This window comes from Castor canadensis, chromosome 3, assembly GCF_047511655.1.
Source record: "Castor canadensis chromosome 3, mCasCan1.hap1v2, whole genome shotgun sequence".
Lineage (NCBI taxonomy): Eukaryota > Metazoa > Chordata > Mammalia > Rodentia > Castoridae > Castor > Castor canadensis.
In genome coordinates this window covers 29,570,572-29,591,245 of record NC_133388.1, presented here as the reverse complement: position 1 = coordinate 29,591,245, position 20,674 = coordinate 29,570,572, and the positions used below count along the sequence as shown (strand labels likewise).

The following is a 20,674-nucleotide window of genomic DNA, read 5'->3' as shown; positions in this document are numbered from 1 at the left end:
CACTGCTTCAGGCTTTGATGGAGTTGCCAGGGACCTTGTGCTCATGTGTGTAGATACCTTCCATGTATGTCCTCTGTCTTCCTCCATGTGCTTGGTATGAATATCTATCATAGCAGAGAGGCCAGCCAAGTTCTGAGGTGGCCATATAACTGGTAAGGCAGAAAATCTGTTGTAGGGCATGAGGCATCTCTGTCCTGTCTTCCTGGCCACACCCCTCACTGAATTGGGTCATTGTCTTCTCACTTATTTGTCCTCTCTCCACCCTGACAGATCCACGACTTGTTCTTGAGCTTTGATGACACCCCTCTGGGAGCAGCCTCCCTGGCCCAGGTCCACAAGGCTGTGCTGCATGATGGACAGACGGTGGCCGTGAAGATCCAGCACCCAAAGGTTCAGGCTCAGAGCTCCAAGGATATTCTCCTGATGGAGGTGGGCATTCCCCCTTTCTCCTTCCTTTTCTCGGTCTGTATTTCCCTGGGATCCAGATGGCCTCAGTGACACTGGCTCAGGCTGGCAGGAAGAATGTGACCCTTTGAACAGCAGAGTAGAAGAGGACAGAGATGAAACCACAACCAACACAGTGTCATGAGCACTTTGATCACACCCCTGTGGCAGGGTTGCTCAGTTCTTGATTTGTCCATGGGACCCTTTGGAATGGTCTCAGAACACAGAGCTACTTCTGGGACCAGGGGACCTCAGGGATGGATACAGTAGAAATGAGATGAACAAAGGTGATTTCTTTTGGGGGTAGAAAAAGTTCCATCATAATTTGTTAAGTTATAACAAAAGGGAGCATGTAGTCAGCTAAGGAATAGAAAGTTATACATCACATGGAAATATTTATGCAGATTGTGTTTGTTTTGAATGAACAAACTTACCTGCTTGAAAATGGCCCTGTGAAAAGCCCTAGAGGCCTCAGGGTGCCTCTGGAATTTTCTAGCTCCATGTCCAGATCAAGGGAGCAGGAGGGTGAGCCAACACTGTTGGGGCAGTAGCCTGTACCTGCACAGGAAGGTCAGCAATCAATCTATTTAAACTGCCAGTGTGTCTCTCCTTTCTTTCTTCTCTCCCTGTCCTTTGTTCCATATCCTTACTCAGGACTCCTGGCTTATTCTTCCCATTGAGTTAAGAGATGGGTATGTAAACAAACAACCACAGAGTAAGAGTGGGGATATGAGCTCTGACAAAGGGCCCTGGAGCACTGTGCCCCGATGCAGGAGACTTCACTGGGGAAGGGATGTTTGAATTGATTCCTGGGGAGCCCAGGAGACACTGGGCAGGGAAAGAATAGCCCATGAAAGATAGGCAGGATGTCTGAGGGCCCACATTCTAGGCTAAGGCTTAGAACAGTATCCATAGTCATCACTCATGCCTTTGTGGGACTGAGCAGATCTGATTTGCTCCTGTAGTCATTGGGGAACCATTTAAGAATTTTAATCAGGGGACTGTCATCAGATGTGCATTAGAAATAAAAATCTGTTGGCAGTATGGAGAATGTATTGGAAGGCAGAAAGCCTGTAGCCAGGAGACTAATTGAGGGGTTGCTGCATGGGTCTGAGAGACATAATGATGTGAAGCAAGGCAGTGTAATGGGGTGGAGGAGAAGGATGGTCTCAAGGGATGAAATTACCAGACTTCATGACCAGCTTTACATGGGGAGTGGGCAAGTACTGGTATGAATGAGGTGGAAGAGACTGAAGTAATAGGTTTCTGACTTCAGTGATGAAGTTTAAATGCCTTTAGTCCTATGTATCAGCCAGGGACAGGAAAAAGAAATTGCTCTAGGTATTTAGAACAGAAGGGTTGACAAGGAATGATATTACTGAAACCCCAAATGGCATGGCATGGTGGACGACCAACAGCAGGAAGTCACTGCTGCCCTCATGGTGGAGGAACAGAGAGAGGTGGTGCTTTTCAGGATCCTAGGAGTTGGAAGCCTTTGGTGGGAGCTTGGTTGTGGTGGGCCCACCTAGTTAGTGGAGCTGCAGAACAGATAAAAGGTCCACAAGTTGGAGCCACAGCTGTGTTATTTGAGGCAAGGCCTTTTTTTTTTCTTTTCTGCTTTAGGTCCTCTGTGTTTTACCAGAGTTGCTCATTGGTCAAACTTAGCTAGAAAAAGTTGGCAGGGGATCCTGGGAAATGTAAAATAATAATTAAGGGGTTAGATGGATCTCAGAGCAAAAAGAAATGAGTGATGGGGCATCTGTGGGCCGGGGTCGGGGGGCGGGGGCAGGGGAAGATATTGCTGTGGGTAGCTTTGGATAGGGACATCCCTGTCAGTCTGAAGTTCAGGATGGAATACAGATTTAGGAGTTATGAGCAAGGATACTCATGTGTCTGAATCTGAGGGAGTGTTGAGGTCACTTACAGAAGGTGTGCATAGTTAAAAAAAAAAAAAAGGAGCAAGATTGGGGGAGGCAAGGAAAGAGCTTTGAGGAGCATCATCATTTGGGGAGTGGGACCAGAGGATAAGTTCTTGAAGGCATTGTCAGGGAGATTGGAGGACCAGGATTGAGCAAAGCAGCTACTGCTAATGAATGTGTATCATTTATCTAATTAATAATGCTGCATAATGAACTGCCTTGAAATTCAGTGCTTGAAATAATAGTCATGAGTTTTGCAGGTGAGTCTGCACTTTGGCCAGGATTTGGTAGAGAGAATCATCTGTTTTATGTAGTCCACCTGGGGTGGTTTCATGGGACTGAAGAATCTACTTCCAAGGTGGTTTACTCATATGACTGGCACATTGGGGCTGGCCTGTGATCTGGGAGCTCAGTTGGGGCTATGGGCTGGGGCCTTAGTTCCTTTCCATGTGGGCCTCTATGTGACTATTTGGGCTTCCTCACAGCATAGTGGCTGGGTTCTAAGAGCAAGTGTCCCCAGAGAACAAGGCTGAAAGTACGTTATAGTTTTATAACTTGTCCCTGGAAATCATATGGCATTATTTCTCTTTCACTCCATTGGCTGAAGCAGTCACAAAGGCCCGTGAGTTTAGGAGTTGGGAAGTAGATTACCTTTCAATGGAAGAGTGGCAAGGTATTTATGGTTTGAATATGAAATGTCTCCCACAGGCTCATGGGTTGAATCCTTGGTTCCTAACTCGTGGAGTTATTTTGGGAGGTGATAGAAACATTAGGAGATGAGGCCAGTTAGAGGAAGTAGGCCACTTGAGATGTGCCTTTGAAGGCACTGGCCCCCCGTTCCTTCTCTGCTCTTTGTTTCCGGTCTGCCATGAGGTGAATAGCCTCCTCCTCCACATGTTCCTGCTGCCATGATGTTCTCCCTCACCATGGGGCCAGAGTCGACGGAGCCAATGACTATGGACTGAAATCTCTGAAACCATAAGCCAAAATAAATCCTTCTTCCTTTAATAATCTCCTGTATGTCAGATATTTTGTCATAGCAGTGGGAATACTAATAAAGTTTTAGAAGCATATTAGAATGAGGGTATTTTTGCAGCCATTTTAGAAAATAGAGTTTGCCATAATTACTCAATGTTGTCAAGTAGAAGATCAAACCAGTAAGGTACTGAAAAGGATATTTTTGGGTTTGGCAATTTAGAGTTGTTAGGAAAAGCAACTACAGATGCATGAGTTGGGTGGGGGGAAAGGAGAATTGAGACCTGAGGAGGTATTGTACTGTTGTCCAATTCATAGCCATGCAAGGTTGGGGAGATAGAGCAGAGCATTGGCTCAGGTGCTGGGGAGATGTGAGCAGGCTTAGCAGATGGGGAGGGCACTGGAGACTCAGCAGAGAAAAGTAAGTGCTAGATCAAGTTCAGGAGGAGATTTGTGAGATTGGACACCAAGAACCAAGTGGCCTTCAATGGGCCTTTGTTTTGAGACCGGAGAAAGGCGGTAAGGCTGGGCACAGACAAATGTTGGGGGCAGAGGAGAGGTGGAGGGAAAGTGGGTAGCAGGTGTGTACCAGCCTGATAGTCTCTATTTTTTTCCCTGAAGTAGGAGGCAAGACCATCTGCTGAGAATGAGAGGGTAGGAGGTGGCATTGGAGGCTTGAGGGGGTGAAGGTTTGGAATAGCTGCTCTGCATGTTGCAGAGGGAGCTGATGGGACTAGGGATGGATGAGGGCTGCTGAGTGGCACTGGGCATACATCTGGAAACTCGAGTTTTTAGAGAACCTTTTGGTAGCCATGGAATGGCTGTAGCTGAGAATAAACAGGGAGTCAGGGAGGATCCCTGGGTTTCCTGATTGCTCTTGAGCCAGCGAGGAACTACCTCTGCCCAGCAATGCAGCAGGGCCCCCTTGGGCTGGGAGAACAGCTGTCACTTTTCTCTGTGCAGAGTGTTGCTGGCTCCCTGAGTAATGGTGGTCGTAAGGTCAATAGCAATAACAGCAGTAATAAAGATTTGGCGTCTTTCTCCCTGAGATAAGCATCAGTCGCTTTCCTTGGGAGCACGCGTAGCGGGCCGTGTGCAGAGCATAGAGTGGCTCCTTGGCAGTGGCTGAGGTGCATCAGAGGACAGAGTGGAGATCAGGCCTCACGGCTTGCCGGAGAGCAGCTGGGAAAGAGGCCTGAGGCCACCATCATCTTTACAGGCCATACTGCCTTCTTACATGGCTTGGTCTCTGGTGAGAAAAGTCCTACCTGGGTCACCATGCTCTGCCGTAAATAAAAAAAGAGCCCAACTGGAAAGCTTGCTTTGTTTGACATTTGAAATGAGTATTATTATTATTATTATTATTATTATTTTGAGTCCAGATCTAAATGGTTTCTTGGTTTTGGTAATGTCAACCCCAGGAAGGAGCTCAGGAATGCTTAGAATGATTTCTGGGGGACTTTAGGGCTGCCTTAGCCACCAGGAGCTTGGAGATGGGGGAGGCAAGGCTACTTTCCTGCACAGCCTTCTGTGCTTCCTTTTATGCCAGCTCCAGGAATCAAAACCTCATGCCTCTTTCTCACTGTGGTCCCTCTCCTAACCCTGCGATAATCACTGCTTGGTCCTGAGAGGGAGGCAATCTGATTAAAGCAATTCACACTAAAGAGAGAGTGACTGATAGTAAACTCTGAATATTCGCTTTGTGTAAATCCAAACACAAACACATATTCCCTGTAAGGACAGAGGGGATGAGGTCTTCAGGAGTGAGACTTTTGAGAGTTAGGAACGCTGATTGTATAGGTTAGGATGATTGTGGGCCCAAGAATCAGAAAGTCTAACTAAAAGTGGTGTAGGTAGTTATACCGCACGTTATGTTACATGTGAAGACACTTGGAAGTTGGGTGGGCTGTTCCCAGCTTGACTGATCTAGTGCCTCGTTATGATTTGTAAAGTCCCAAGTTCTTCCCATCTTTCACTCTCCATCTCATCTTCCTGGCTTGTCCTCCTAAGTGAGTGTCCCTCATAGGCCCAAAACAGCTGCATGGCTCCTAGTGACCTCCTGGTGCCAAAGAAAGTCTGTTTTTTCCCTTATATTTCTTATTAAAAAGTAGTTCCCTAATTTGCAAAATTAAGTATTAGAGATGGTAGAGGGCTTTGATAGTGGCAAATATGTGGAAAACTGCACTATTCTGGGCTCTGGGAATAAAACAATAAAACAAACAAGATTCCCTAGTTTTTACTCTTTATTGGCCAGAAGTAATGCCCATACCTAAGTTGCCCTGGCAACAGAAACAAGAGATCTCCTTCCCAGCTAAGTCCTGCTAGAGGACACACACAAAATTGGTATTAGTTTAGCCAGGAAGCTAGGGGAGATGGCTGTTGAGTTGGCACCCAGGAGCATGTGCCATACTAGAGTATGGTGTCTCCTGTGAACCTGGCTGTCTCTTCGGGATGGGGATAGTCTCTGTGATAGACTGGAATGATGGATGAGAAAGGGAAGCTGACTCAGTGGATGGTGTCTGATGGGTCTGGTGATGTTGGTGACATTGCACAAAACAGAAAGGGCACAGCCAAGGGTGTGTTTCAGCTTTGTCATTATCACCTGATACTGTCCCTTTAGCAGTTGGGGCAACTCTACTTCTAGATGCATGGCCAGTGACTCTTATTGATTTGCGTGGCAGTCCAGAGCCAGACTAATTGGACCCTGAGATTGGAACAGTGATTCAGCAGGAAGTGGTAAAGTGACAAAGCACAGTCCCTTCCATCTGTTGGCCGCCAGCTTTGCATAAATTCTTTCCTGCCCACAATGGTGGGGAGCTCAGCACGTCACTGCTAGAGCAGGGTGGGACTCAGATGGGCTGTGAGTTAGTGGTGAGACTAATCCCCAGGTCCCACGGCACCACCCTGTATCATTCCCAGTTATCTCTTGAGCTTCCAAAATTGATGATGAGCACCTTTTGTCCTGTCACTCTCTAAGGATCTGTCACAGTCAAGTACCATCCTTCCTATGTCCCACTGATTCCCAGGGCACTCTGCTACATTGGGGGCAAACTCTGGCCTGAGTGCCCAAATCCATTCTACTGCTTGGTGTCATCTGGCCTGTCCCAAGGGTCTCTAAAAATAAAGAACTATGACAGTCATGTTTTTGACCTTTTTGGAGTAGCATTTTCAGTGCATGCTGTCTGTCATCTCGTTTCTTTTTTAAATGTGCTGGTTGAACAGTGGGTGGCTAGGTAATATTTGTGTTGGCACAGAATCCAATGGCTGATTTTACTTTTAAAAAATATATATAAAAATATGCAGAGACATAAGCCATCCATGGAAACTTCTCTTCACTCTGTCATTCTATTTTCCAAAAAGTGTGCACTGTAATAACTTATCAGAACAAAGATGAACTCCACAAATGGCAAGCTATTTACATAACCCTGAATTGATTTTTCGATCCTTGTTGGGCACCCATTTTTACCAGTTGGGATCAGTGCAGGCGTTCTATTTAGTGGGCTGTGTTTCCGTAGAACATTATTTCTTTTACAGTATATAATAACTCGATAACAGGAACTTCCATTGCAGTTGCATTTTACAATTTGCAAAGCTCTTTCTCTGCCTTATCTTAGCTCTCTATTGTACTATTCCAGATTGTGTTACATGAGGCAGGGCTATAGAAAGAAAGAAGAAAAAAAAAAACCTGGGAGGATTCTGTTTTGACAGTTCCAAACTATGTGACTTTCAGAAGTGCTTTAGCTTGTGGAGAATATTTCCTTTTCTGTGAAATGGGCAAGAGAAGGGCTAAATGAGAGTACCTATGCACAGTGCCTCCTAGCTCAGTGCCTGGCCTAGATTTGGTAAGAATAATGATCCTAGCCATTTTTTTCTGTAATTATAGTAGTTTTTTTTTTTTTGGGGGGGGAGTGATACTGGAATTCGAACTCAGGACCCTGCACTTGCTAGGCAGGTGCTCTATCTCTTGAGCCCTGCCCTCAGACCTTTTTCTGCAATTATAAGTAGCTATCACCAGTTTTAAAGGTTCTGTGTGACTCTTCATTTTTCTGTTACGTTTCACAATTGATTTTTTTTCTACTCTGAACCAATTGCTGTATAGGAAAATAGTTTCATTACTTTATCTTGATGGAAGTGTTAATTATTGAATATACCTTGATTGATTCATAAGTTTCCAGATTCAGTAGAGAATTCTCAGTGATTCTGAAACTGTGGTTCCTGAAAATTTAGAGGTAATCTCCCTTGCCATCAAAAATCTCAGAAATAAAAACTCCATCATCTGGATAACACAAATGTGAGCATGTGATTGTCTCAGAGAAGCCAACCCTTTGAAATATTCATGTGTTCATTTATTTATTTATTCACTCATTCATGTGAGTACCCAATAAACATCTGTGAGTATTGAGTATGTGCTAGGCACTGAGGAAAACATTGGCTGATGGGAGAATTTTATGGAGAAGATGCATTTTGGGAGCAAAATCAAAAAGGCAAACTGATAACAACACCTGCTTTAGTTGATTGCATCTGTTGTTAAAAAGAAACTGAAACAAATCTATTTAGGGCAGGCTCTTAAGAAGGGAACAGAAGGAAAACAGAAGGTGAAGTGTAGCAGTTTTTTATATTCTCCTCAGTCAAGAAAAATCTCAGCTCCTTGGACCAGATGACCCTGACCTTGACTCCCTTCCTCATCCAGTGACTGTCAAGTTGTTGGTGAACCCCCTGTATGTTTGTATGTTTTCTGGGCTTCCTAGCTTGTATCAAATTTTCGAATTGGCTGCTTCTGGTAGGGGATGCTGACCTGCTACAAAAGTAAGAACTGCTGACTTCCATTGAAACAAAACTCTGATTTTAAAGGACAAACCCCGATACCTTAAAGACCCAAAAAACTCTACTCAGCAGCTTCTAGACATCATCAATAGCTATAGCAAGGTAGCAGGATATAAAATCAACATAGAAAAATCATTAGCATTTCTATACACTAACAATGAGCAAATGGAAAAAGAATATATGTAAACAATTCCATTTACAATAGCCTCAAAAAAAATCAAATACCTAGGTGTAAACCTAACAAAAGATGTTAAAGACCTCTACAAGGAAAACTATACACTTTTGAAGAAAGAGATTGAGGAAGACTATAGAAAGTGGAGCGATCTCCCATGCTCATGGATTGGTAGAATCAATAGTAGTTAGTTCAGAACAAAAGTATTTTGAGAGAGAAAGAGGCCATATTCATGTAACTTTTATTACAGTATTTTCCTATAATTGTTCTATTTAATTAGTTATCTTTGTTAATCTCTTTCCATGCCGAATTTATAAATTACAGTAGACCCTTGGTATCTGCAGGTTTATGGTTCCAAAGAGGCCATCATTGAGAAAAAGCCATCACTGCTTAGTTCAGTGTTGTACTGCAGATGCTTGATTCATCTTCCCCATAATGGTGACCAGCTTCGATAAAGACATGCTGCCTTTCAACAAATCTCAAATTTTCACTTTAACGCTTTAGTTAAGCATATTACATTCTCTTTTTGGCTTGGGAGGATTACTACAGCTTTTACCTCACTTTTGGGGCACTATTTGCTTTTTGGGAAGCAGATTTTCACACAGTTAAGGGCAGGGAAGCACTCAGCAGACCACACAATGATTTAATCACAACTGATGACAATGTAGGAGTGACTGAGAGCCGTCAGCTGAGCTGTGTAATGTGTGCATGGGACTTTAAAAACTTTGACAATTCTTTTGGCATTTATTTATTTTTGGTGGTACTGGGGTTTGAATTTGGGGCGTCATGCTTGCTAGGCAGACACTCTTCTACTCAAGCCACTCCTCCAGCCCTTTTTTGTGTTGGGTTTTTTCGAGATAGGGTCTTATCAACTATTTGCCTGGGCTGGTCTTGAACCATGAACTCCTGATCTCTGCCTCCTGAGTAGCTAGGATTGTAAGTGTGAGCCACTGGTGCCTGGCTTTCTTTTGATTTTTAAAAGAAGTTGTTGTTTTTTGACATTGCTTGGTCAAAACCGTGTATAATAAATCTGTGAATAAGCCAGGTTTACTGTATAGGTCTTTATGTATAATAAATAGCACAGTGTCTGCTGGGTTCAGTTGCAGGAATATAGCTGAGTTTCAGGCTTTCACTGAGGTCTTGGAAAGTACTCTCCTTGGGTAAAGAGGGGACTTTTGTAACCATTGAAGTGGACTTCAACCCACAGAATGCTTTTTTTGGTGGGAGGGATGTTACTGTGATTTGAACTCAGGGCTTCACACTTGCTATGTAGGCAGTCTGCAACTTGAGCCATGCCCCTAAGCCCTTTTTTTGCTTTAGTTATTTTTTGGATAGGATCTCACATTTTTGCCTGGACTGGCCTTCGATCACAATCCTCCTATCTCCACCTCCTGCCTTGTCGGGATTACAGACATGTTCCACTTTGCCCTGTTTGTTGGCTGAGATGGTATCTTGCAGAGTTTTGTCCAGCCTGGCTTTGAACTGCCATCTTCTTAATCTCTGCCTTCCACATAGCTGGGGTTTTACAGGCATGACCTGCAGAATACTTTAGAATCCAGTTTTATGAGTGCTGTAAAGTTTTTTTGGATTATGGGTTAGTTTATCAGTTAGTTAAAAGCAATGAATATTAATAAAATATATGACTGCTAATGACATGAGGTATTAATAATAACAAATGATATTAGTAATAACTAATTATATAATTGATTAGTAGCAGAAAAATCTTTAAAATGACTTTCAGTGTTTGGGTATTAATGATGATTAAAAATTTCACAATGACCATATGAGAAGTGATGAAGAATTACAGCAGGGTCAGGAGCTCCCTACCCAGGTATAGCTGTCTTTAAGCTATAGGTAGCCTCCTGTGTATACCCAGGTTTGGGCCAAGGTAACTGCCTAGAGGTAAAATGTTGGTTGAATGAATGAAACTGTACTGTGGTGAAGCCCTTGGTGTATAGGCTAGAGGAAAAGGCCATAGAGCTTTTTCTTCTGGAACTTGGAGCATAGAGAAAGGAATTCAGGTGCCATCAATGACCTGTGTGCCCTCGGCCTGGGTGAGTCACTTCTATTTCCTGTGTGCCTGCTTGGCCCCCACTTTGGGGGCAGCCAAGGGCCATCTGTGAATACCTGACCAAATGCGATACCTGGAAGTTGCCTTGTCCAGGTGCCTGGATCTTGTGTATGTGGCCCTGGCCTTGCTCTTGCCACCTCTCCCTTCTTGTTTCACAAGAAGACAGAAACAGAAACAAACCAAACCAAATCAATTGGCTTACGGTCACAGGTCTAGCCCATGAGAGACTATATAAGACTGAAAAGAAATTAGAAGTAGCCTAATGCAATTAGAAAAGGTTTTGTTAGAAATTGACCTGTGTGATGATTCTTTTAGAATGGTGTCTGGTACATCACCTCGGACACAGGGTTTCAAAACAAAGCAGCAAACACTTTGGGGCTAAGGGTTTGCTTTCATTTTTCTCATCACACATTCCTCACTCAGTGTGCAGGAATCACACATTCCTAACTCGGAGACCAGGACAGGTCTCTAGATGGCTCAGCGAGTCTTTCTGGAAAGGCTGGAAGGGGAAGGTCTTTTTTTTTTTTTTTTTTTAACTTTAATTTAATTTTATTTTTGAATTAGCTTACATTAATAATATGGGGGATTTCATTAAGATAATTACATACATATGTTTAGCCTACTTTGAACATGTTCACCCCCTCCGTTGGGGTGGTCTTTTGATAGCTACAGCCCAGGGGTTTGCAGTTCTTGTTCATCGCCATGAGCTGCATAGGGGAGGTGTTCTGGGAGAACTTGGGCTGTGATCTACATTAGGAATGGCTGGGATGGTCAGTCTGTGGCTCCCCAGGCTCAGAGGTGAACACATGGAGGGCTTCTAGTAGGAGGGTTGCCCTCCTGGAATCCCAGAACACCCCCTGTGTTCCCCGTGGCACCTTCACTCACCGCCCACAAAGGCAGCATCTGTGAACTTGTGAAACCATCTCAAATTCAGGGCCTCAGTGGGGAAGGGGGAACCTGGGTACCAAGTTCTTGCCCCCGGGGGGCGCTGTGGCATGCTTTACGCATCTCACCGGCTCTTGTTCTCTGCCGGTGATGTTTAACTCACATCACCAAATCAACACCCGAATGCCAGCCAAGTCTTCTACACCCACTCATCACTCCATCACTCAAGAATCCACAGTGGCCCCAGTTGCCGAAAATCCAAGCTTTCTACCTGGGCAGGAGAAAACCTCATCTTTTCCTCTTTGTCTTGTTCAGCTTGTCTGTTCCCTTACTCCAAGTATTTATTTTTTTAATGAAAGATCTTATTTTATACAGATAGTATGGAAATAATACCAGTATCCCTTATCTGAAATACTTGGGACCAGGAGTGTTTCTGACATTTTTGGATTTTGGAATTTTGCATATGAGTAATGAGGTGTCTTGGGGATGGTATACAAATCTAAACACAAAATGCATTTATGGGTGTCATATGAACTTTATACACGTAGCCTGAAGGTAATTTTATACAATATTTTTAGTGTGTCTGTGACATGTCATACAAGGTCAGGTGTGGAATTTTCCACTTGTGTCATGACAGCATTCAAAAGTTTCAGATTTTAGAGTGTTTCTGATTTTGGATTTTTGAATAATTTTATAAGTACTCAAGTACCAGTCACTCAGCTTAAGAAATAAAATGAAAGCTGCACTGAAAGCACGCTCTCTGTGCTTTGCAGATGGTGAAGAATGAATCCTGGAGCAGAAACAGTTACAGGTCACCAAGGTGCTCATAAGCACGGGCTTTGGGGACCCTAGTGGAATTCTGGCTCCACTACTTCCTCATTGGGCAAAATCATACCAACTCTTGAAGCCCCAGTTTCCTTGCTTGTAAAATGGGCATGACAAGTGCCTACCCATATGCCTCTCAAATGTGTTGTGGGGATTAAGTGGAGTAGTAAGTGCTTTAGCCCATTGCTGGTCACATGGAGAGTGCTCAGACAATCATTGTCAAGGTTAATGCTGGGGCTGTAGACCTCTCACCATCTTGGACTTGATGTGGATTGCAGAGATGGAAGCCAGGGAGCAGGTTCCCCCCACCACCTTTACTCCAAGGGAGTCCTGGGCAGAGAGTAGAAAATGTACCTCCCTTGGTGGGTACCATGGGCTGACTGATGGGGTGCTTGGTGGATTTCAGGTGCTCGTCCTGGCTGTGAAGCAGCTATTCCCAGAGTTTGAGTTTATGTGGTTGGTGGATGAGGCCAAGAAGAATCTACCTCTGGAGCTGGATTTCCTCAATGAGGGGAGGAATGCTGAAAAAGTGGCCCAAATGCTCAAGCACTTTGACTTCTTAAAGGTATGAGGGGCTGGGCAGTGGCGGGCATGGCAGTGTGGGGGAAAGACTGCAGGGATGGGGGTGATTCTGCTCTGAATATCCCTGCTTCCAGGATGTAAGTTGAGTTGTCTCCTTCCTGAGTTTTCTTACTGAAGATGAATGGTTTGTCACTGGTGATACATATTCAAGCCCTTGAAGACAACTTCTAGTGTGATGGTTGACCTGTCAGTCAATTGAGCAGATGTTTATTTCATAATACACAATTGTAAGATACTAAGCACTACCCAATGGCCTATGCATCATGGTCTCTTCCTCCATGAAGCGTGGGGTGATGATGATGATAGCTAATACTACTGTACTCTGGCCCTGTTTCAAGCACATACATTAGCTCATTTAATATACATGTAGTTTTGTTATAACACAATATGTGCTCCTAGAAATCAGCACAATGTACAGATTTGCACAAGAGAAACCACAAGACTTATGGGGAAATGGGTGTAGGGGTGCAACAGTCAAAGACTACATCAGTGACTCAGAAAAGAAAAGAAGATAGGCACTGACAAGATCAGCAGAGTTTTACACATGCCAAATGGCTAAGAAATATGTACGATCACGATTCACGGGGTCCTTTACCTTGAGTGTGGATGTGGGCATCAGAAGGGTTGCCAATTGTGAGCTGCCGTAAGGTGGTGGAAGGAGGGTCCTCTGCCATGGAACAAGAAGTGCCTCACCCACATGTGTGCTGTTGAGAGGGGGGTGTGTGTGTGTGTGTGTATGTGTGTGTGTGTGTGGTATAGTCCCATGTGGCACAGTTAAGTGGGATGCAGTTTTTTTTTTTTTTGGTGTTTCTAGCAGGTAAAGCAAATACAACATTTGCCTTATGATCAAACCACTACCTAATCTACCAATTGCATTGGAGCAAGTTTTGTTTTCAAAACAGTACTACAGCAGAACTCTCCTAGGTCATGGAAGATGCTGACTGTGGGAAACACTGTCAAATGGTACAAGGTCACATCTGCATGTGTCCCCTGAGAGGTTCCACTGGAAGTGCTCTGAAGGACCCAGAAGCGGTTCATCTGTGAAGGAGCTGGCTCTGGAGCTGGACTTTGAGTCCTGATGTCACACAGGGCACATGGGGGTTGGAGTGAGTGAGATGCATGCCAACACCACTCTTCCAACTATTTTATCCCATTTTACCCATTTTCTAGGGGCCCCCTTTTTTGTGATGGTGTAGGATGGAGAGCCTTCCTGGTAGTCTGTACGTAGCTGGGCCTTCAACTCTGGGAGAGACCAGCCCTTTCTTTTCAGTAGAGGCCTGGAGAAGATGGGAGCAGTCACAGAGTCCTTTGGAACCCCAGGTGCTAGCTCCAGAGTGAACAGTCTTGGGGAGAGTGGCTCTGTTGTTCTAAACTAAAGTGTCGATGTGACTTTTGGAGATGTGGTGAGAAGTGGAGGCAGTGTTTATATTTCTGCTATCCAGATTAGAGAGGATGTCTGTACTAAGCACCTGAAAATTCAGAAGCTTGGGTTGTGGGAAGGGCAGCTGCCGTGACTGGTGCCATGTTTTGATGCACTTATTTTAGTTTAAGGTGTGGCCACAGGAGAAGTTTAGCTCTTTGAATGTGTTGGGGATCAACTCTATCTCCAGTCTCCCAGGATGCCTGCCTGGCTTTTCACTGGCCTTTATAATAATTGTGTGTGTAGACTCTTGTGCGTGTACATCTGGAAGTGCAGACTAGATCTGGCAGCACTGTACCAGCCTTGAAGCTCAGACCACCAGTTCAGTGGGAACCTAATCATAATGCTGTAGGCTCCAGATACTCTTCCACTTGCGTGTCCATTCCTCTATCCTTATTTATTGAGCATTTCCTATTGCTGTTCTAGGAGCTGGAGGTTGATCCTTGCCCCGGAAAATCTCCCATCTAAATGGGGAACAAATACACAATTTTTTTTTTTTTTTGAGGTTGGGTATCAATATGTAGCCCAGGCTGGCCTCAAACTTGCTTTTTAGGCTAGGCTGACCTCAAATTTGCAAATCTCCTGCCTCAGACTTCCACATGCTGGTATTACAGGCATGTACCACCAAGGCCAATTAAGTGCATTGTTATATAAGAGTGTTTTGCACTATGATAGACACTTACCTTTGTTTTGGTAGATTCCAAAGAGGAAAGACAGAGTTCAGAGGACTTCCAGAAAGTGTCCACTCTACAGAGTGGCAGACAGTCTTTATTGACTGTTTCTTTTGTGTCTGGTGCTAGTGCATTAGACACAATGCAGATGCCACCAACAGCCCTTATCCCATGTCACAGATGAGTCCTTGAGTAGAGGTGCTTGGGATATGGCCCAGGCTTCCTGACTCCAAGTCTGGTGCTCATCTTAGGATTCTCTGCAGCCTTTTACCTGGCAGGGGTACCTCTTAGAGCCAGAACCATGAGCCAGACATGCAGAGCCATCTCCTCCACTGTTTCTGTGGAAACAGCCAAATCATCCCCTGGCTGGGGCCAACTAGCAACTGCCAGACCAAGACACATTATAATAATAATGACAAATTTTTGAAATGAGCATGCCAAACAGATAAATAAATAATGTATGTATTTGACCTGCTGCCACCAAAACCCATACACCATTCCTAAGGCAGTGGTGGAAGAAAGGCTCCCAAGTAATTAATTTTACCTAAACCCATTGCAAGTGGGAAGTGAATTTTGTGCTGTGAACCTAGTTCAGCTCTTAAAACTGGAGATAGATTGCTTTTGCATGCTGGCACCCCGTCACAACATCTGTGTGTAATTAAGCCTCAGCAAAGAGTTTTCCTCTGGTGTGTGAGGCCTCTTCCCGTGCTTATGTGGGGTTTGGTAACCTGGCCCTTCGGGACTCATCTCTGAGCCTCAGACTATTGAATGTGAATGCGGTGTTAGGGAGACCAGAGGAAGGCAAAGGGGAAGCCAGGATGCCTGGGCAAGACTGGGGTGATCATGGAACTGGCATCAGAATGTGTGTACTGCAGAGAGAGGCCAGGACAAGTGGTGGGGTTTGTGGCTGAGCTGGGGGACATCTGGAAATGAGGCAGGAAGGAAGAAGCCTTCCACATACAGTGTTTGGAACAGAAAGAGATGAGTGTGCTCATGTGTGTGGAAAGGCCTTCTCACTGGCAGGCCCATGCCAGGGTTTCTTCATGTGAGGTCAGAAGCCTGGGACTGCAGAGACTGTGAGGAAGCCCCACAAAAAGTGTGTGCTTTTGGGTACGTGTCATAGCTCTCTAGACTCTCAAAGATGATCATGTACTTGTCTGTAGTAATTAACAGCTGACATTTTACATGCATATGCCATGTTAGAGGCTTTTAAAAGTGATTTAATATGTGTTTATTTTTTAATCCTTACAACAGTTCCACAAGAGAGATGCCATTCTTAATCCTGTATCATCCATGGGGAAACTGAAGTCAGGAGATCAGGTCATTTTTCAGGGTTACCCAGTAAGGGGCAGAAGCAGGCTGTGAAAGGATGCAGCTTGGCCCAGAGCCTGCCGCCCCTCTGTCTTTGTGACATTCGTGGGAAGGATCCACATCATGGTGAGCCGTCCAGAGCATTGACTCAGTCCTGGTAGGGGTCAGAACCCTTCTGAATCACTATGTGCTGTCACAGGGCAGCTGCTGTTTTCCAGCAGAGGCTGATGACTGTCCTATGTTGAATATCAGCCCTGCATCCTTCTCCAGGTCTGCACTGGCTCATTTGGGCCCCTGCTTGTAGGTGGGTGGCAACCTGGGTCTTGGTCACTGGCTGAGATGAGCACAGGGGAAAGTTAGAAGCAAAAGGTCAGGCCCCACTGGGAGGCTCAGGTCATCCAGGGACTTGGGGAGCTCTCTCCACAACCTGCTTCTTGGGGTCAGGATGGCTTCAATGTGAGAACAGATGGTGCCCACAGTTAGGGCTTCTACTGTGTGGCAAGTAGATAGGCTGCTGATGCTGGGTTCCGAAGGCCAGTTTGGCCTGCCCATGAGCCTCTCAGCATTTTGTTTTGTTTGTTTTGTTGATTGCCTCTTTCCAATTTTCTGCTTTCATTTTCCCTTTCTGAGTGGAAGAGGCAGAGAGAGGGACAATGGTGAGACAAAACCTCTTGCCCTATGGTGATTCAGGGACAAGTTACTTTTCCCAAAGAGCAGGGAGCAGTTTGGCATTTCGTAGTTGTTTCCGTGTGATTTCATCCTGTGGTCCTCCTCGTGTGGATAAACATGCCGTTTCCGAAGCCTGATATTTTAGTCGTTTCAGTCCTGAGTAGCTGAAGCAGAGGGTACATTCTGTTGTCAGGCTGGAATGGTCACATTGGGGAGCAAAGATGTGGGAGGGGACACTCTTCCTCCCCAGCCTGGCCAGCCTGGAGACTCTGAAGCCATGGGCTCTTGTTCCACTTGTGGCTCTCTGCTGGCTGAATCTCCAAGTGTCCCAGAAGGCCCTGCTGGAGTCTGACCTCCATCTTCAGAGCCCCAGGACCACTGCCAAACCAAGCTCAGGTCCCTAAGCAAACCCAGTGAAGACCTCAGCCTCCAAGTAATGTCCCTTTCATCTGCAAACTGAGCAATGACAGCAACAACAACAAGTGTGCACTTGTGTACTACTTCAGCTACACCCCAGCCCTCCTGCTTTTACTTTTTCATATAGGGGGCTCATGCTTTTGCCCCAGCTATCCTCAGACTGGATCCCCCTACCTGTGCCTCTCAAGTAGCTGGGATTACAGGTTGATACCACCACACCTGGTCTAGGCACTCATTTTTAAACAATACTTTTTAAAAAATATCTGGGAAATCTTAAATTTTATGTTCAAAGTAGCAGAGGGGCACAGATTTCTCTATAGGCCCGGATTTCCAAATGGCAAAAACTGCAGGGAAGTGACAAACAAGATAAAACCATAATTGCATTTGGATTTGGGGTTCCAAATGCAGTGTCTCCCATATGTGTGCTCAAGCATGGCCCACTTGCCTGCAGGGCCTCTCCTTTCTGAGGTGGGGCAGGGACAGCGCTCCCTGCCAGTGAGGGATCCTGAGGCCTGAGGAGTTAACTGTGTGGTCTGCAGCACAGGAGTTGCCCGCAGAACTTGGGACAGAAAGTAGGTCTGTGGACTTAAGGGCTGCTATGTCATTGCCTGATGGGTTTTGGGGTAAAGGGGAGGGGAGATCTGAGTCTCCAAAACCCATGAATCGGCTGCCCTTGTGTTTTTATTTGTAAGGGGAAGTAGCTCATCAGTGCTGTGAGGAAACAGCCTGCTGAAGCTTCCTGGCTATGGTGATTCCGATGGTGCCAACCACTCTTGTGGCTCATGGCAGCCTGTGGTTCTGACAGATTTCTGGGGAACCTGTCCTCTTTTTGACTTTTAGGTATTCGCAGAATCAGAAGGGGTTGGGATGAATCAGTTGGCATGATGTGTGTGCGGATAACTGAAAGCCCCATCTACAAGGTCCTAAACAAATATTTACTTTTCTTCCCATACAAGTTACCTGTTGATACTATTTAGTACTTTGACATTGTCAGGGCTGGCCTCTGATTTTCTTAGATTTTTTTCCCCTCATGGTTGCAAGATGGCTGCTGCGTCTACAGGAATCAAATTCACTTTCAAGGTAGGAGGAGAAAGGGAAGGTAGCATAGTGTCATCAAACTTCCCTTTTTATGAAGAAAATGGAAACCTTCCCAGATTCCCTAGCAAACTCTTACTTATGCTTAATGGGCCAGAATGGTGTTAGCCAGCCATACCTTCTGTAGGGCAGGCATGGAAAGTGCTCAGTTTTGTCAGCAATGGGGAAGAGGAGGATTGGGATTCAGCATTGATCCCCACAGGGGGTTTGGAGGAAACTGACATGAGAAGCAAAATTTATTACACACTACGAATTCATTCATCGCTCAGTACGTACATCTGTTTCCCAGATGTAAACACTAAAGTGGGGTTAGGATGGTGTGAGGGCCCATGATGGGATGGGAAGTAGCTTTTAACACCACTGCCTAGGTGGGCGGCATTTCATGTTTCCCTCCCAAGTCCCAATTTTAGTTTTGACTGCAGAAGGCCTCGAGGAAGGCAGGGACGCCACTCTTCTGCCCTCACAGGAGGGCCTCTAAAGGATCTGCCTGCCTGCAGTCTTTCTCCCAGCTCTCCCTTTCCTGGTACTGTCTACTGGGAAGCAGCACCTGTCTCTCTGTGTTCCTGCCCCTGAGCCCAGTCTCCCCTAACCTGTCACCTGCCCTTTTCTACTTTAGGTCCCCAGAATCTACTGGGAGTTGTCCACCAAGCGGGTCCTGCTGATGGAGTTTGTGGAGGGTGGGCAGGTCAACGACAGGGACTACATGGAGAGGAACAAGATTGATGTCAATCAGGTGAGTGGAGGGCTCAGGGCTGCTGTGCAGAGGGACCATGGCTTGGCCAGGGATGCCTGGCAAGGGTTGCATGTGCAGGTGGAGACTGGGGTCTGACCTGACTGTCTTTAGATGTGGTGGGCTGGCTGGAGAGCCCTGCATCAAGCTGGAAGAGCACTCTGGTGGCTGACCCTGCCCTCCCACACAGGGGACAAGGACATGCTGAGCCCCACTCTTGCTCAAGGGGATGGGACACACCAGACCCTGCCCCACAGCTCCTGCCTAGCTTCTCTCCCGGCTGACCCTCATGGAGCCACTGCAGAACAGTAGGACTCAGCACTTCTGCCTCTCTGGGGACTCACCCTCCCCTCCCAGGACCAAAGGGAACAATAGCCACCACCTGAATTCACCTCTCAGAGCAAAGGGAAGGGGCAGAGCTATGTCCTCACTTCCCATCACCTCGTCTCAGGGATAACTGGCCTGCTGGTGGGGCCTGTACCCCATCTTCATTGACACCACAGGCTCTCCCATAAGGGAGCGAATTGTACCTTTTCAACCACACTCATCATTGCTGTTGTCCCTGCACACGCTAGGTGTAGACATGCAGAGGGGCAGCCAGACCCAATCCTAGGGCCTGATGACACCAACTAAGTGCCTCCAGTGGCATGAGTGAGCACTTCAAGGGAGGGAAAGGCAGGGAGTGGTGAAGTCTGGCAGGTGGAGCAGGTGCCTTGGGGAGTAGGGCAGATGGTAAAGGTCTTGGGTGTGTCCCCAGTGGTACTGGGGAGGCTCTGAAAGGTTCTGACATAAAGGATCAAGTGCACTGACATGACGACTCCTCCAATGGTGAGAGGAAAGATTAGAAGGGACCAGACCCCATAGAGGTAATGCTTGTTCTATTCACCTGCACCAGGCTACTCACGAAGATGAGCGTGTGATCCTGGAGAAGAAAGCTCACTCCCCAGGGCTCAGCAATGAGCACAAGCAGGGCAGGGCTGTGGGAATGGCAAGGGCATCTGATGACTGCACCTCTGTAGATGGGGATCGGGATGGTATCTGCCTGTAGGAGGGGCTGTGAGGACTAAAGGAGTTAGTCATGCACTGGCCCAGGAGTACCAGCCACAGGGGCAGCTGGATGATTTCTACTTTCATTGTTGTCATCTTAGGTCCTGTTCTTTCCTGCTTTGTTTCCTGTTACCACTAACATTTACTGAATGCCCCAACTCCCTGTTTTAGGCCTTTTTGTCCACAGTAAACCAATGAAGGAAGTCTTACTGTCTCCAGTTTGCACATGGAGAATTAGAGGCTTAGAGAGGGAAGGTAACTTGCTTAAGGTCACACAGTGGATAGAGCTTGGATCAAACCCAGCCCTCCTGATTCCACCACTTCTGTTTGGTCCAGCTTGGATCAAACCCAGCCCTCCTGATTCCACCACTTCTGTTTGGTCCTGGAAGGGGGGCTGTAGCAGGTTGTGCTGAGATGCTGTTGGACTGTGCCTGGGAAAGGTTCAGCTGCAGCTAGCTCAGGCCTTTGGGACTTGCTGTTGTCTGATACTCTCTAAGAACCCATTCGATGGGCTTGAGGTGTGTGGGAGTGGCTGCCTGGTCTCAGGGCCCAGCCTCCCTTGAGCTGCACATTGGGTTTCCTGGAGGAGATCTGCTGCCTGGAGGGAAAAAAATGAG

The 20,674-nt window shown here is 46.1% G+C and overlaps 1 protein-coding gene across 11 annotated transcripts in view; it reads left to right on the top strand.

Annotated features, from left to right (window-relative positions):
* Adck1 (aarF domain containing kinase 1) overlaps window positions 1-20,674 on the top strand; it is a 108,789-nt gene that overhangs the window by 63,960 nt on the left and 24,155 nt on the right. For all 11 annotated transcript variants that reach the window (XM_020162198.2, XM_074067450.1, XM_074067449.1 and 8 more), the window contains 3 exons: window positions 271-429; window positions 12,522-12,680; window positions 18,897-19,013. In XM_020162198.2, the coding sequence (XP_020017787.1) occupies window positions 271-429; window positions 12,522-12,680; window positions 18,897-19,013 (435 nt within the window). The remainder of the gene's footprint in view (window positions 1-270; window positions 430-12,521; window positions 12,681-18,896; window positions 19,014-20,674) is intronic.